Below are 15,864 nucleotides of genomic sequence, written 5' to 3'. Positions count from 1 at the left end.
TATTTCTATTTTGACAACACATTTGATCCAATCATACTCAATTAATTTTATTATTATTATTATTATTATTATTATTATTATTATTATTATTATTATTATTATTATTATTATTATTATTATTATTATTATTATTATTATTATTTATTTTAATATATATTCTATATACTAGGAATGTTTTAGTTACAAATTAAATATACTAACCTTGATTAAAACTAAGGCATTTAAATATATCATCTTCCAAGATTATTACAATATTATCAATAATTTTTTTTCCTTCAACTTTTATCATTTGACAATAAAAGTTATTTTTAATTAAAAATAGAAACATCGTTTTGGTAGAATACTTTGTATAAATCTTACAATTATACATAACGTTTATAAGAAAAACGAAACAAAATCATTTTATATATTATACTCCCTCCGTTTTTTTATAAGTTAGAGTTGGATTTGCACATTTGTCAAGAGACAACCTTGACCAACAATATTTTGAATTTGAGAATATTAAAAATTATGAAAAAATTTTATAAAAACAGATATTATGACAATTATCCAACAACATATAATATACTCATATTTTAATATTGTTTAGGAAAAATGGAAAAGAAAAATCCAACCTTTGCACTTTTTCCTTACAAAAATCCAACCTTCATTTTATTTCTCAAAAATCCAACCTTTATACCTCACCTTTTCCAACAGATCCATTTTACCTGTGACCTGATAAACATGTAAAATTTTTTTTTTTTCTAATTTTCCCTTCTCACTCCTCTTCTTTCCCTTTCCCCTCTCCTCAAAAACCACCAACCCCACCTCCGCCACCACCACCACCACTCATCACCGCTATTTCACCTTTCCTCTCCTCCCCTCCCCCACTCTCATACTCCATCTCTATCTCTCTCTCACCTCCTCCTCCATGGATCAACCCTCACATGCACTCGGCTCCAGCGATATCGAAGAAATCAGAAAATTGGGCTGTGTTTCATGGCAAATGAGGGAGGTATTTAGGGGCTAGGCTTAGGTAGGGAGAATTTCGAGGGGTTAAGGGATTCGACGGTAGTTGACGTGACCAAAAAAGATGATCGGAGGTGCAGTGACGGAAATTAATGGAGGTTTTCTGCTTTGGAGTTGCGGGGGCTGGGCGATTAGCGGGGTTTAGGTTTGGAGTTGGTGGCTGGGCAGTGGATTTGGTGGTTGGGCGTGTGTGTTGGTGGCGGGGCAGTGGAGTTGGTGGCTGGGTGTTTTCATTGGTGGTTGGGCGTGTATGTTGGTGGCAATGGAATGAAGGTGGTGGTGGTGTGCGTTGGGTTCCGGTGGGCGCGCAGGGGAGGGCGGGGGAGAGGGAGTGGTGGCAGGGGAGGGCGGGGGAGAGGGAGTAATGGCAGGGGAAGGTGGTGGTGCCGTGGTGGTGGCAGGGGAAGGTGGTGGAAAAGGGGGTTTCTTAATTTTTTTTTGTTTTTTTTTCATTTTCTTTAATTTTAATTAATTTTGTTTTTTACTAATTAAAAAAATAATTAACCTATTAGTAGCTGACACGTGTCATACAACTTAGAAAAACCGGTCATTAACAGGTAATGGATCTGTCGGAGAAGATGGGGTATGAAGGTTGGATTTTTGAGGAATAAAATGAAGGTTGGATTTTTATAAGGAAAAAGTGCAAAGGTTGGATTTTTCTTTTCCATTTTTCCTATTGTTTATTGGTAAAAAAAAAAATAAATAAAAAAATAAATAAATAAATAAATAAAATTAAGTCAATAATAACATATGAATAGTGTAAAATTTCAACTCTTGCTTATAAAAAACAAAAAGAGTACATATCATATATTGAAAAATATAAATCTAATTACTCTACACCATTTATGCAATGTGGTTATTAAAATTAACATAAAAACTCCTACTACTCACTAAAATTAAATTATATTTTAAAGAAGTTGATTACAGAATACTAACTATCCTAAAGTAATATAAAATCAACTAGATTTTCATATTGCGCCGGTCAAAGTGTGTCAACAAAGTTTAAGGACAAACATATATCAGTTTATATATGAACTAACCTAAGCTAATGTTTTCATTTTCTTATATAAACACTTATATCTTCTAAAATTCTATTAAAAATCAATTCATTAACCTTTATGTATTTGGTATTGGTATAAATTAAAATTCAAGTTATTTTGTTATACAAATATATTTTTTGGATAAATGAATTAACACCATTCTTTATAGTTTTTGTTGTAAAATTTAATTATGACCGTGTATGGCACGGGACTTAACCTAGTTTATAATGTATCTAATTTTGTTAACAAAATAATAGAGAATTAGTAAAAATAAGTTTTGGTAATTAATTTTGTACAAATTAAATAATTTAAGTTCAATATCAATATATCAATAATAAGAGATATATTATTTATTTATTTACAAACAAAACTACAAAAAGTAATTAATTCTATATCTATACTTTAGTATTTAAAAACACAAACCAATGTCACATGTAAACTTTATTTTTGACCAATGCTACATGTTGCATCTCCTTTTCATTAATTAATCTCCTTTTTCTTAAAAATAAAAAATAAAAAATAAAAAATAAAAAAATAAAAAAAAACATTAGCTTGAATTGAATATATGTATGACAAGTATTTGATTCACTTTCTTCTAACTTAATATCTTATACAACAACATCCAATTGTCACTCTTTCTTCTTTTATATAAAATATTCATTTTCCAATTAAAATATGTAGTATATCATAAAATAAAAATTTATACACCTATATACATACCGTGCATTGCACGGGATAGAAGGCTAGTTATTCTATAAATAAGTGATAAGATGTAGTATGTCTAGATATCATGCATTATCAAAAGGGATCACATGACCGTATTAATGAACATCAAGTCAAAAAGTTTATCCTAATTAAAACTAGTTAATAATCAATCATCAATAACTATATACTAAAAGACACACCAGCAATGACACGTGTCATCTCCTAGTGTGCCCTTAATTAATTTTTTTTTTAAATTTAATTGTAGTATAAAATCTTATACCACCTCCGATTTTTTTTAGTTGTAACTTTGGAATATTTTATATCTCTCTAATAATATCCCAAAGTTGCAACTAAAAAAAAATCAGAGGTAGTACAAAATAATTTCGTATATAAGTTAATAACAAAGATAATTACTATAAATAAAAAAGATTTGATATACCTCTCCACACAAACATTTATGATTATAGTAGAAAATATTTTCTTATACTAAAAGCGAATTTAAGATGACATTTGTCACGATGTCATTAATAATTTTCCCTCCTTTTTGCACTTTCCTTTTTTTTTTTTTTTTTTTTTTAACCAAATTTAAATGACTTCCATTTTATAAGCTACAATAATACTTATATCTATTTTGACAACATATCTAATCCAATCATACCAATTAATATTTTTTTAACATATCTATAATCTATAACTTTATACTAAAGGCGAAACCAGGAATGACACATGTCATTTCCTGGTTAAAAATATTCCCTCTAAAAGTTTTTTTTATTTTTTTTTTATGTTTTTTTTTTTGCCAAAGCTTCTTAGAGAAGTTTTTAATACAAACTATGCAATAATATTTTATTTCCTATTTGATAAGTATATTCTATTTGTACTCATTTAAACAATGATATTATTTTTTTATACAATAATATGCAATAATAGTTTATAACTTTGTAATGTAATTCATAGTTATTTTTATGAGTCGTGCATATATTATTGTCTCTGTTTTCTTTAGTGTGATAAATTTTTAAAATTGTATTTTGTAATTATAGAACTTTCATCCTATTTTAGGTTTAATTTTTAATAATTAAATAATAGTGTAAAACTAATGATAAATATTAAGTATTAAAAATTACTGTGCATGGCACGGGACTTAACCTAGTATTCTATATACTTTAATCTTTTAGTTACAAGTATACAAACATGGATTAAAAATAAGGTATTAAATATATCATTGTCCAAGATTATTATAATATTAAGGAGTATCAATTTTTTCTTCCAAGCTCCAACATTAATCGTTATGCAATGTGATTATTAAAATCAAAATAAAAACCGCTACTACTCACTATAAATACATTTTAAAAAAGTTGATTATGGAATACTAATTATCCTAAAGTAATATAAATCAACTAAATTTTCATTTAATGCCGGTCAAAGTGTGGCAACAAAAATATAAAGGACAAATGTATATGAGTTCATATACGGGTACTAACCTTTTTTTCCCCCCTTTTTTTTTTTGAAGACATATACGGGTACTAACCTAAGCTTATATTTTCGTTTTCTTATATAAAACCTAATAGCTTCTAAATTTCTATTAATAAATTATTTTTTTTTAAAATTCAAAACAATAACCTTTACGCATTTGGTATAAATTAAAATTCAAGTTATTTTGTGACAAATATTTTTTTTGAATAAATTGTTAAATTAACGACCATTCTTTATTCCCCTCAAAAATAAAAATAATAAATAAGTAAATAAATAAATAAAAACCATTCTTTATAATTTTTGTTGTATAGTTTAATTATAACCGTGCATGGCACGGGACTTAACCTAGTATTAATATAATTTGCAACATATTTTAATTTTTTTTTTTGAAAGAAAAGATAGCCATGTATTGAAAACTAACCGAGATCCAACTCCGCCAAAGTAAGAATACTTTGAGGGAACAGACCTAAACAAACAAGCTCAGAGTTATTACCGGTATCCCACCTTGCAACTAGGTGAGCAACCGTATTACAAGGTCTTTTTATGTGAGCAAAATTACATCCAACAAACATTAAGCTATCTTTTCTAATATCATCATTGACCAAGTGAATAGGAGACATCCCACCAGCATCAGACTTCACAGCATGAATGGCATTCAGAGCATCACTTTCCACCTCAATTCGATCATACCCAAGCCTTCTAGCCCCCTGCAGCGCGTACCTTATTGCCATAGCTTCAGCCACCTCTGGGGAAGTATAATGTGATACCCTGGCACCAGCAGCAAGAATTCGACCCTCCTCATTGCGAATTACAACACCAAGCCCCACCTTTCTTCCCTCAAGCACATGAGCATCTGAATTAATCTTAATCCATCCTTGACTAGGTTTCTGCCACTGTGATGCAATACTCAAAGAAATTTGCCCACCAGAGGGAGGGCTGGGCAGAACCTTTTTTGCATATGTATTGTAATCAGACACAAATCGCACGTATCCAGCATCCAGCATTACAGCATTTGGGTTCTCACCTTGGAATAGCTTTAGGTTTCTCCCTTTCCACGCAGCCCACATAAGAGCAGCCATAGTACACACGACCCCTGCATCGTATTTTTTGCAGAGCCACAGCCATAGTTCAGCAAAAGTCTCCCTAGGGGCATCATCCAGGTGGGCTTTGAGATCACTGTGCTGCCATATTTCTCTTGCGATCACACAGTCAAAAAGCGCATGGTCAATGGACTCATACCCTCCATAAAGTTGACATACAACATCATTTGTGATATGGCACTGCATAAGCCTTTCCTTCACTGCCATATTACCCTTTACTGCATTCCAAATGAAATGCTTTAATTTTGGGGGGCCCTTAATGTTCCACACAGCACGCCATACTTCCTCCTCTGCAACAACATCACTCACATTAGCAGAGCCTAACTTTGCTAGCCAATATCCAGATCGAACTGTGTAGATGCCATTCTTTGTAAATCGCCAAAATTGAACATCATTCTGCTGTCTTTGAGCCAATGGTACTGCTAAAATGACACTCATTACCTCTTCATCAACCAAGCTCCCTACCAACTACTTATCCCACTCCCTGCAATCATCCTGTATAATGTTGCAAACAAGCATATTTTCATCAGCTACATTCGGTCTTGGGGGGGTTACAATATTTCCCTCCTTGACTAACCAATTATCCTCCCATATTCTGATATTTGCACCGTTGCCCACTCTCCATAATAAGCCGTCTCTAAGAAAAGATTTTGCACCCCACATACTCCTCCATGAGAAGCTAGGGTCATGACCTCTATTAGCATCCAATACATCCGAGTGCTTAAAATATCTTGCCTTGAGAATTTTATGAAGCAACGTATTTTTTGTTGTATGTAGCCTCCAATATTGCTTAGCCAGAAGAGCTAGATTGAAGCATTTAATATCCCGGAAACCCATTACCCCTCTAGACTTTGGTTGACATAATTTATCCCAACTTTGCCAATGCATTTTCCTTTCGTTCTCTCTTGACCCCCACCAAAATCGGCTAAGTAAAGAGTGAATTTCAACAATAAGGCCCTCCGGCACCTTAAAGATACTCATCATATAAGTCGGGATAGCTTGAGCAACTGCCTTAATTAGGACCTCCTTCCCCGGTTTTGATAACAAACGTTCTTTCCACCCATTTAGCTTCTTCCATATCCTCTCCTTGAGAACCGCAAAGACAGCTTTTTTCGATTTACCAATAATAGTCGGGAGCCCCAAGTACTTCTCGTGTCTATCAACTTCACGAACACCAAGAGCCTCTATAATTTCTTGCCTCCTATCTCCTGTCACATTTTTGCTAAAAGCTACCTCTGTCTTACTCAAATTGACTTTCTGACCAGATGCTCTTTCATATAAACTGATAATTTCAGCAATTTTCGAACATTCCCGCAGAGTAGCTTTTGCAAAAAGGATACTATCATCGGCAAAAAACAAATGTGAAACCCTTTGCGCCCCATTACAGATTTTAGCCCCACTAATACATTTTTCCGAAGCAGCCTTCGAAAGAAGCGACGAAAAAGCATCAGCACATAGAAGAAATAAATACGGAGAAATAGGGTCACCTTGACGCAGACCTCGACTAGGCAACACAGATTCTGCAATCTCACCATTCACCTTGAAAGAGAAAGACACACTTCGCAAGCAGTCTAGCACCCTATTAATCCAGGCATCACAAAATCCCATCTTTCTCATTACCTTCTCCAGAAATGACCACTCCACTCTATCATATGCTTTGCTCATATCTAGTTTCAGAGCTACAGAACCATGTCTCCCTTCTCCCCCCTCTTCATTGAATGGAAAATTTCAAACGCAATAAGAGCATTATCCGTAATTAAACGACCCGGTACAAAAGCACTCTGATTCACAGAGATAATATCATCCAGGAATGACTTCAATTTGTTTGCCATTACTTTAGATATTATTTTATATATGACATTACAACAACTTATTGGCCTAAACTCTGTCATCATCTTAGGGTCATTACATTTCGGAATTAATACAATGCAAGTTCTATTGATCTCAAATAAATCCACATTCCCATTCCACCAATTTTTCACCAACACAATAATATCAGGACCAACAATATACCAGAATTTCTGAAAAAATAACGCATGCATACCATCGATACCAGGGGCTTTGTTTGGGTGCATTTGGAACAAAGCATTTCTTATCTCCTCCCCAGTCGGCTCAGCATTTAAAATGTCGTTCATATCCTCCGTAACACTGTGCTCCAAACCTGTAACTGCTTCCTCCATACCCGTCGGTGTACCCGTAGTAAATAGCTCTGAAAAATACTCTTTGACAATAGAGCAAATATCATCTTCCCCTTCACGCCATACACCATTTTTATCAAAAAGCCCATTGATCATATTTTTCTTGTTGCGTTGACTTGCCATTCGATGAAAGTATGATGTAATTTTATCCCCATCCCTCATTTCGTTTGCTCTCGACCTAGCATACCAATATGATTCCTCAAGACGATGCAATTCCCCAAGTTCACTCGAAATCCGCTCGCAATTTTGTAGCATATTTGCATCAACACTGCCACTTAGCTTTGAGCCTCTAGCAATTCACTCTCCAAGCTGCGGATTTTCTTCTTCACATCACCGAAAGTTTTCGATGCCCACTTCTTGAGTTTTTCAGCACATAGAGCCACACGCATATGCGGAGCATACCCTCTTCCCTCATTCCACGCCCTTGAGACCACCGATGCACATTCATCTCTAGAGAGCCATAACGCCTCAAATCGAAATAATTTGTTTTTCCTTCCCCTCTCATAGTAGTTTAGATTATCCAACAAAATGGGTACATGGTCTGAGTTAAGCCTGGGTGAATGTCGAACACTGTAATTCGGGAACATTATACACCACTCATTGTCAGCCATGAAACGATCCAGTCGCTCCCGTACTACTGTTTGTGTCGTTCTTCCCCTTTGCCATGTAAAAATATTCCCCTTAAAGCCCAAGTCCCGAATGGCACACGCATCAATAGCTTCCCTAAAAACATCCATTAGACTTTCCCTTCTTACCACTCCCCCATCTTTTTCCGCCATACTAACGATCTCATTGAAATCACCAAACATAATGCAAGGGGTGGAGCACTCATTCTTAAGCGTTTTCATCATTTCCCAAGTTTTGTATTTATTTTCAGTTTTCGGCCAACCATACACCCTAATGGCCCGCCAACTCGATGATCCATCACTACTAAGAATATCCACAACAAAATGGTGAGGGGAAAAAGACACTATCGATACATCAATGTTCCTCCACCAAAATCCCATACCACCCGACCTCCCATTACTACTAATGCACATACCATTTACAAACCCACATCTTCTTTTTATCCTCTCCAACACCCCCGAATCAATCATGGTTTCCATAAAAAAAACTACCTCTGGCCTATCTCTCCGACACCATTCACGGAGAGTGCGTTCCGTCCCGGGGCTGCCAACCCCCTGGACATTCCAGCTTAGAAGTTTCATTGTTGTTCGAGGGTTTGGTCAACACCAACACCCTCTACTTGATTTTGACTGTCACCAGTAATATATGAAACATCACCCCTCCCTCTTTTTTCCATTCCCCTGCCAATATCAGCAATCCCACACACCTCATCATCATTCATAAGCCTCTTTCTTTTTTCACCTTTCCTGTTTCTACGACATTCCCCCCTGACATACCACCATATCCCTCTATCATCCGATCATGCCTCTTCCATGTCTTGCCCCCTTCTTTTTCCTTCCCACGACCCCACACATCCCATACCCCTATCTCTGTTTGTACAATATCCCCACCCTTTCTTGTTTCCCCTGCTTCAATAGAATTGTTTCCCTTACCCCCTTCTAACCCAGCCTTCCCCACAGCAATACTAGTCCCACTCATCATAATATCAGCACAAATATTAGCATTCCCCTTTCCCCCCTCATTACTCGACTTGTTTGACACTCCCAGGGCACACTCATCGAAGACCTCTTCCCCTGCCAAACTTTGAATTCTCAGAACAGTTTTGGAGCTTGCAACATCAATAACCTTGACAAGAGCAGCTTCCTTTGCACGAGGGGGTGGGAACTTCAACCTACGAGCTACTCCCGGAGGTCCCAGCTTCACAGCATCCGAGTCATAGTAGCTTGGAGTTCGGAGTTTCTTCATTGTGTACAACCCTTCCCTCAAACTCTTCTCTTTTTCAATCTCAGCCTCTGATTTTCGTATTTGCTTTCTTGGGGAAGCTCGTAACCAAGGGCCATATTGATAAACAATATCAGCATTAACCGCCTTTGCTTCATCCTTGAAAGGGCACCCCATCTCTGTATGATCTAAACGACCACAAAAGAAGCAAAATTCATCCAACCGCTCATACTTCAGAGCAACCCATTTCGAGGAGGACTGGCCAGTAGCAAGAAAGAGCCCCCTTCGAAGTGGCTTCGCTATATCGATCATGACCTTAATTCGCAGAAATTCCCCCCATCCAAGAGGATCTGAATCATCCGCCTCTAAAAAACACCCCAAAAAATCTCCAATTTTTGTCATTGTTTTCTTATTTCGCTTGTTAAAAGGTACATCGAGTAGTCTTACCCACATTGGAGCGAATTTAAATTCCACCTCCGATGGTTGTTCATCTCCCTTGATCTCCTTGAGTACAAGCAATTTACCATCAAAGATCCATGGGCAACCGTCAACTACTTTCTCTTTATCTGCCTCGTTGAAAAACTGGAAGACAAAAAGGTTCATCTCAACCATCTTGATAATCACATTACCCTGAAGCTTCCATACTGAAGTAAGAGTGCGTTTCATCGCTTCTACATTAAAGGGCTTTGTCGTGAGTAATTTCCCTACCAGTGAATGAAAGAGCAATTTGATTTTTTGTTCCATCATCATCAACACTATTCGCATTCTCACCTATGACTTTCGATTCCTCTTTTGTCAGTTTGAATTTCTCAAAATCGTTCAGTAAGTCGTCAGCCATATTGTTCAATGATTGCAGAATTGATCAATGGGATTGTGCGTAATAAAATTGAGAAATTCGAGAAAGATTACCAATGTTCGTACAAACCCTAGACGAGGGACGTACAAACCCTAGGAGAGGGACTTTTTATCAAACATAATTGCAACATATTTTAATTTACTTCAACGGAATATTTATATTTTTTCCCTAATAAAAATAGTGTGTATATTTATTAATTTTGTTAGATTTTTTTTAAAAAATGTAAAATAACTAATTATAATTCAAAGTAGTCTCATGGATGCAAGTGTTGTTGTTTAAAGCATTACCATAACTTGCTTAGATAACAAAAATTACATGCATGACACTATGATGAAGGTGGAAGGAAGCGAAATGAAGCAGGCAAGTATATATGTCAGTATTTAGGGTCAAGACTGTTTTATTGATTTGCAGCTGTTAAAAATCTATACTTAGTATTTAAAAACTCTAACAAAAAAAAACACATGTCTCTATCATATTACACTTCTTTATCTTCTTCTCCCTTCAACCCAAATGCCACATGTCTTCTTATGTATAATTATTTTTTTTATTACACTATTTTTCTTTAATTTTTTCATTAAATTTAAACTTCATCTTCCATGCACACTTCATCTTCCATGCACACGTTATCTTCATCTCCCCTCATCAATTTACCCTTTTCCGTTTCTCTCTTTAATTTTAGCCCTCCACCTTCTTTATTTAACCCTCATTTTCAATCAAAGTTCCAAAAATTAAATTTCTTCAATCATGTTTTCGATTACACATTATAACTATAATGACTTATTGATATTTCCTCATTCATCGTTCAATGCAATTTTTTTATGAATAACCCGTGCATTGCATGGGCCAGAAGGCTAGTAAAAATTAAAATGAAAATGAAAATGAAAAACCTTGTTAATCAATATTAACTAGCATTTTGGCCCGTTCGATGTACGGGTTCATATTTAGGTTATTTCATATGTAGGTATGTTTTTCAGTAGTTGAAACTTGTGATATGAAATACGAACTAATTGTTTCATTGCTAAAACTTAAAAGGAAAAAAAGAATGAGGGTAGAACTGGGGAAAAAGATAAAAGAATTTAGTTACATATATATACATGAAGACTATAGGATATGAAATGACATATTGGTTTAAGTTATATTTTAAGTCTATTAGTTGAAAAGACAATTTTTATATAATTCAATTCATATGTTTATGTGATGTATATTAATTGGTTTAACTTTATTTTATTATGATGTAAATGAAACACTTCATTTTCTTAATTGAATTTGCAAGTTACAGAATGTATAAAAACTTAAACTAAAAGATTAAAAGGGGTGACATGTGTCATGTGTGGTAGTGAGTGACTTGTGATGACATGTGTCATATGAAAAATTATGGTTTGTGTTTTTAAATACTAAGTATAGATATAGATATAAATATAGATATCAACATGACAATATCTATAATTTAAAATTTATAATATTATTAAAACAATTTAGGACAACATACTAATGCCACTACGCCAAGTGTCACACACGATTTGATTTGGCACCACATCATTACTATGTATCACCCTTACATGTCATTATTATAAAATTTTTCATACGTGTAACCTTCTTACTTAAATTTTCCCTACAAAATGTAGCGCCCCCATACTTAATTAGTTAATTTACTCTAAAATAATGTTACCTCTAAATAATTGCAAAATAAACTACAATTTAATTTGTTATAAATTAATTACATATTGATACTACAAAAAAAAAAAAAAAAAAAAAAAAAAAAAAAATTGGGGAAAAAAATAGAATCCAAGGAAATGATTTTTATTTCCTTTCCTTGTTAGAACCTAGAGCTCTTGATACCATGTACAAGTGTTTGGGAAAATATGGCTTCCCCTCAATAAAGAGCCTTGACGATGTATATATAGATTTTTAATTATTACCGAGTATATCTGGATTCAGATACGACCCAAATCCACTTGGTCTAAATAAATCAATCCCAGATAGATCTAGATATACTGGGTATATCGAGTCTCATATCTACCTAAAACGGGTCCAACTGGGGTTAATAGTATAACTAATTAACTATCCTACTACTTGTGTGACTATACATATCAATATTTTTTTTGAAAAACGGTTAGTGCGTTATTATTAAATCAAAATAAACTTACATTAAAAAAAATATAATCCCTTACTCCTCACTTCCTCAGTTTGAGAATTCAATTCTCTCATGACTTTAGTAGTTTAGTGCACCGTCTTCAAAACCCAAGAAGGAGAGTATCAATCCATACAAAGAGAGGGGAGATAAGCCAGAGAAGATAAATCAATTTGAAAAACAAAAAGCTCAAGACAGCAAACAAATTTCTCGGGTTTTCTGAGTTTTCTCTTGGAACTTTTTCGACTGCATTATGCAAGGTAATCTTTTAACTATGCTTAATATTCAGATCAACTACTATGAATGTTGTGCAACAGCCCAAAAACGGTAGAATAGGAATGAATTAGTAGTAAGAGAAAATAGGGCCCAAAGTGCATATGAGAAAGGATTTTACTTTTCAGATTCTCAATTTATTAACTGGAATATCGTTCAGGAAAATCTAATTATTTAACAAGGCGATTGTTTTGGAACTGGTATGAATATATAGCATTACACAACTCAAGATTGCTCAGCAGGGAAGATGATGAACTCTTTGAACACAATGTATTGTTGCTAGAAAACTATACACTCGAGACTTGAAAGATAGCAATGACGTGCACGAACGAGCAAAAAAACTTGGTGTCCCCAATGTGAAGTTCACAATGTATTATAGGAGGAAGCACATAGATGTGATTCCGAGATCTAATCAATCAGGTTACGAGAAAAGAAAGATCTAGGGTAAAAGGACATACGAGTTCAGAACTTCCCCACCCATTTGTTACTGAGCAACCAAACAATTGTTTACAATTGCTATGAAACATAGCTAGATAACTCCTACAAAATCTGTTCAGAAGCAGACTGCAGCATTTGGGAAACTATCAAGTACCAACCATGATGGTCCGGTCAAGCGTCAACCAGCTACACAAGTACACAGTAATAGGAGTGAATTTATACATGAACTACATCCGAGACAATAGAGTAGCAACATTACTAGGGGGGAGGGGATTAACAACCAACATTGACATGAGCTAGCCATACTGGTAAAATTGAAAACAATTCCAGATTCAACATAATTAATTCCACTTTAAAGGAGGGGTGGATGAGATTCGAACCCGTGACCTCTATGTCACGTTGGCTCTAATACCATGTTAGAGGACCAACTCAACCAAAAGCTTAAGCTGATGGTTGAGGCCCAGGAATATGTTATATACTCTATCATATTCTTTCCTTTGTAATGTAAGCATCTCTTTGGGATAGTTCTCGAGTATCCTTAGTAGAGCCAATTATCGTAAACTGCTGGCTATCAACTTTCAAGTGTCCCAACAAGAGCTTTCCGGTGGAAGTGACAGTGAAAATAATCTTCTTGCCTTCATCATGAAAATAAATCAATTTCTCCCAAGAACTACAATCATCATGTTTACTCAACGTCCAAACATCAAGCATTTGACCAGAATAACAAAGCAATGACAAACATCCTTTCATTACAAAAAAAATTTGCAACATCATACTGATTCAACCAATCCATCAATGGAACTACTTTCAATTGCTCATTAGCTAAATCAAAACCAATAATGCGATCAGGTTTCCCCGCATAGCAATATTTTTGAAAAGACCAATACAAAACATCATCAATAACCATTGTCGCGTTAACCAATCTACCATACACACGATAGGGATTCTCACCAAGACCATCAATAATTTTCCACTTCCCAATCCTCAAATAAAACACATAATAACGTTGACGATAGTCATAAAACCGATCATTGCAACTGTAAAAATTAAACGAAGCGACAATCCTGTAGTCGTCTATAGACGGTATGTAGCCAAACCAACATCAAAAACTTTTGCATGCCCCGGTTTACAATAATTTTATTGTACATCGAACATTTTTGCGAAACGTGACCCTTTTTCTTTACAAAAGTGACCCATATTTTCACAAAAGTGACCCTTTTTTTTTTTTTTACAAAAGTGACCATATTTTCACAAAAGTGACCCCCTTTTTTTTTTTTCATAAAAGTGACTTTTTTTTCATAAAAATTACCCTTTTTTTTCACAAAAACAGAGTATTAAATCAACAAAAATAAACACAAAATTAACAATAGTCATTGAAAAACAGCACAATCACTCAAACAAATCAAAATAATAAAGATCAACATCACAAATCAACAAAAATGAATTGCATGTGCATGTTAATATGCTTGATAATGTTAATGTTGAAGAACCTGATGCATAAAAGCAAAATATTATGTTTAAGCTTTGATTCTTAAGCTCCGCCATTGATGACGGGAAGGTTAATTCATTACTCCTATTGTAGTAGAGTTGTGTGGGAGTTTGAGGTGGTGGTGGCAGTGGTGTGGCTGATTCGGCGGTGGTACGACTGATTTCGGTAGTGACTCCATTGCTTAGAGTTGAGGTAAGAGAGAGAAAATTAAAGTTGCCCAACCCGATTTACACTAATTCGGATGTTATTAAATATTTGTGAACCAACATTGACGCGAAAAGCCTTGTTGACAATCAGGATTATTAATCTCGCAATACTCTTTTGTAGCAGGATTACACACTGAAAATGAAGAACAGGCCTTTTCGTGTTCCTCGAGCATAACAATATGCAAGCAAACAAGGCCATTAGAACTACCCACAATATCAAAATCCCGCAAATTTCGACTAAAACATAGAGAAGAACCTAAATCTAAAGGGCTTTTCAGATTATTGAACTCATCGTAAGGCAATAACAATAATTTGAATGATTCACGATTAATTCTAATTAATAATATGAATTGACCGTAGGAAGATGATGAAGAAAAATTGAGATGAGATTCAGCAAATTGACGATTAGAAATTGTAGAAAGCCATAATTTGGAAACTGATTTGAAGCGAATTAGGGTTTTTACCGGAAGTCTTGGGAGAATATGATCAATTACGAGATGGTCTGGAAGAGTCACGGTGTTGGATGAATCAGATGCACTTTCAATCTTCTGCAATATTGACATAGCTAGTTTACTTGCTTGAGTTCAATTTTGTGGAAATTTTTCAAGGAATTTTGGAGGTAATTGGTATAATTTGGCATTAATAGTTTAGGGTTAATCTGAAATTAGGTCAAGTGATGTACGGAATCTACTAATGTAGGCCTACCTTTAACTTAGAGCTCACCAGAAGTTCGAGCTTGAGCTGTATTGTAAGTATTTCGTGTCCAAATCCACAAAAAAAGTAGTGGGCTTTCGGGCCCGTATTTAGGTTTATAGTGTTTTTAGCTATGCTGAAACCCGTCCTATTTTTAAGCCGAATTGGAGTTGATCACCTCTACTTTATCTTTTGTAAGCTTGTACACTTGCAGAAGTTGCAAGAGTGGATAGTATCATATTGATACCTTTGAACACTTGCAATAATGGAAGATGATAGAAGTCATAATCGTACGCTTCATACCCATTGCGCATACGGGTCATTTTCGAGCCAATTAATTATTTGATTCATGATATTTTCAGTCAGAGGATTAAGATGAGAGGGGAACCAAAGATATAAAACAATTTGA

The 15,864-nt window shown here is 34.7% G+C and overlaps 2 protein-coding genes and 1 long non-coding RNA gene across 3 annotated transcripts; all 3 read right to left on the bottom strand.

Annotated features, from left to right (window-relative positions):
* Positions 1 to 4,639: 4,639 nt before the first annotated feature.
* Positions 4,640 to 5,761, bottom strand: LOC145567376 (uncharacterized). The gene has a single exon (XM_081626639.1). It carries the CDS (start codon positions 5,759 to 5,761, stop codon positions 4,640 to 4,642), a length of 1,122 nt encoding a protein of 373 aa, XP_081482765.1.
* A 2,035-nt stretch (positions 5,762 to 7,796) lies between these two features.
* LOC145567352 (uncharacterized) lies at positions 7,797 to 8,729 on the bottom strand. The gene has a single exon (XM_081626618.1). It carries the CDS (start codon positions 8,727 to 8,729, stop codon positions 7,797 to 7,799), a length of 933 nt encoding a protein of 310 aa, XP_081482744.1.
* A 4,535-nt stretch (positions 8,730 to 13,264) lies between these two features.
* On the bottom strand, positions 13,265 to 15,462 carry LOC145581019 (uncharacterized). The gene is made up of 2 exons (XR_014099601.1): positions 15,227 to 15,462; positions 13,265 to 13,702 (listed from the first exon to the last, which is right to left on the bottom strand). It is a non-coding gene; the product is annotated as an uncharacterized LOC145581019 (long non-coding RNA).
* Positions 15,463 to 15,864: the final 402 nt, after the last annotated feature.

Source organism: Chenopodium album, chromosome 2 (genome assembly GCF_948465745.1).
Source record: "Chenopodium album chromosome 2, dcCheAlbu1.1, whole genome shotgun sequence".
Lineage (NCBI taxonomy): Eukaryota > Viridiplantae > Streptophyta > Magnoliopsida > Caryophyllales > Amaranthaceae > Chenopodium > Chenopodium album.
The sequence above is the reverse complement of the archived record's forward strand: the minus strand, read 5'-3'. Positions and strand labels throughout refer to the sequence as shown.

Bases quoted from the DNA above. Each gene is read 5' to 3' on its own strand.
- LOC145567352 (XM_081626618.1), bottom strand. From the start codon at position 8,729: ATGAAACTTCTAAGCTGGAATGTCCAGGGGGTTGGCAGCCCCGGGACG.
- LOC145567376 (XM_081626639.1), bottom strand. From the start codon at position 5,761: ATGAGTGTCATTTTAGCAGTACCATTGGCTCAAAGACAGCAGAATGAT.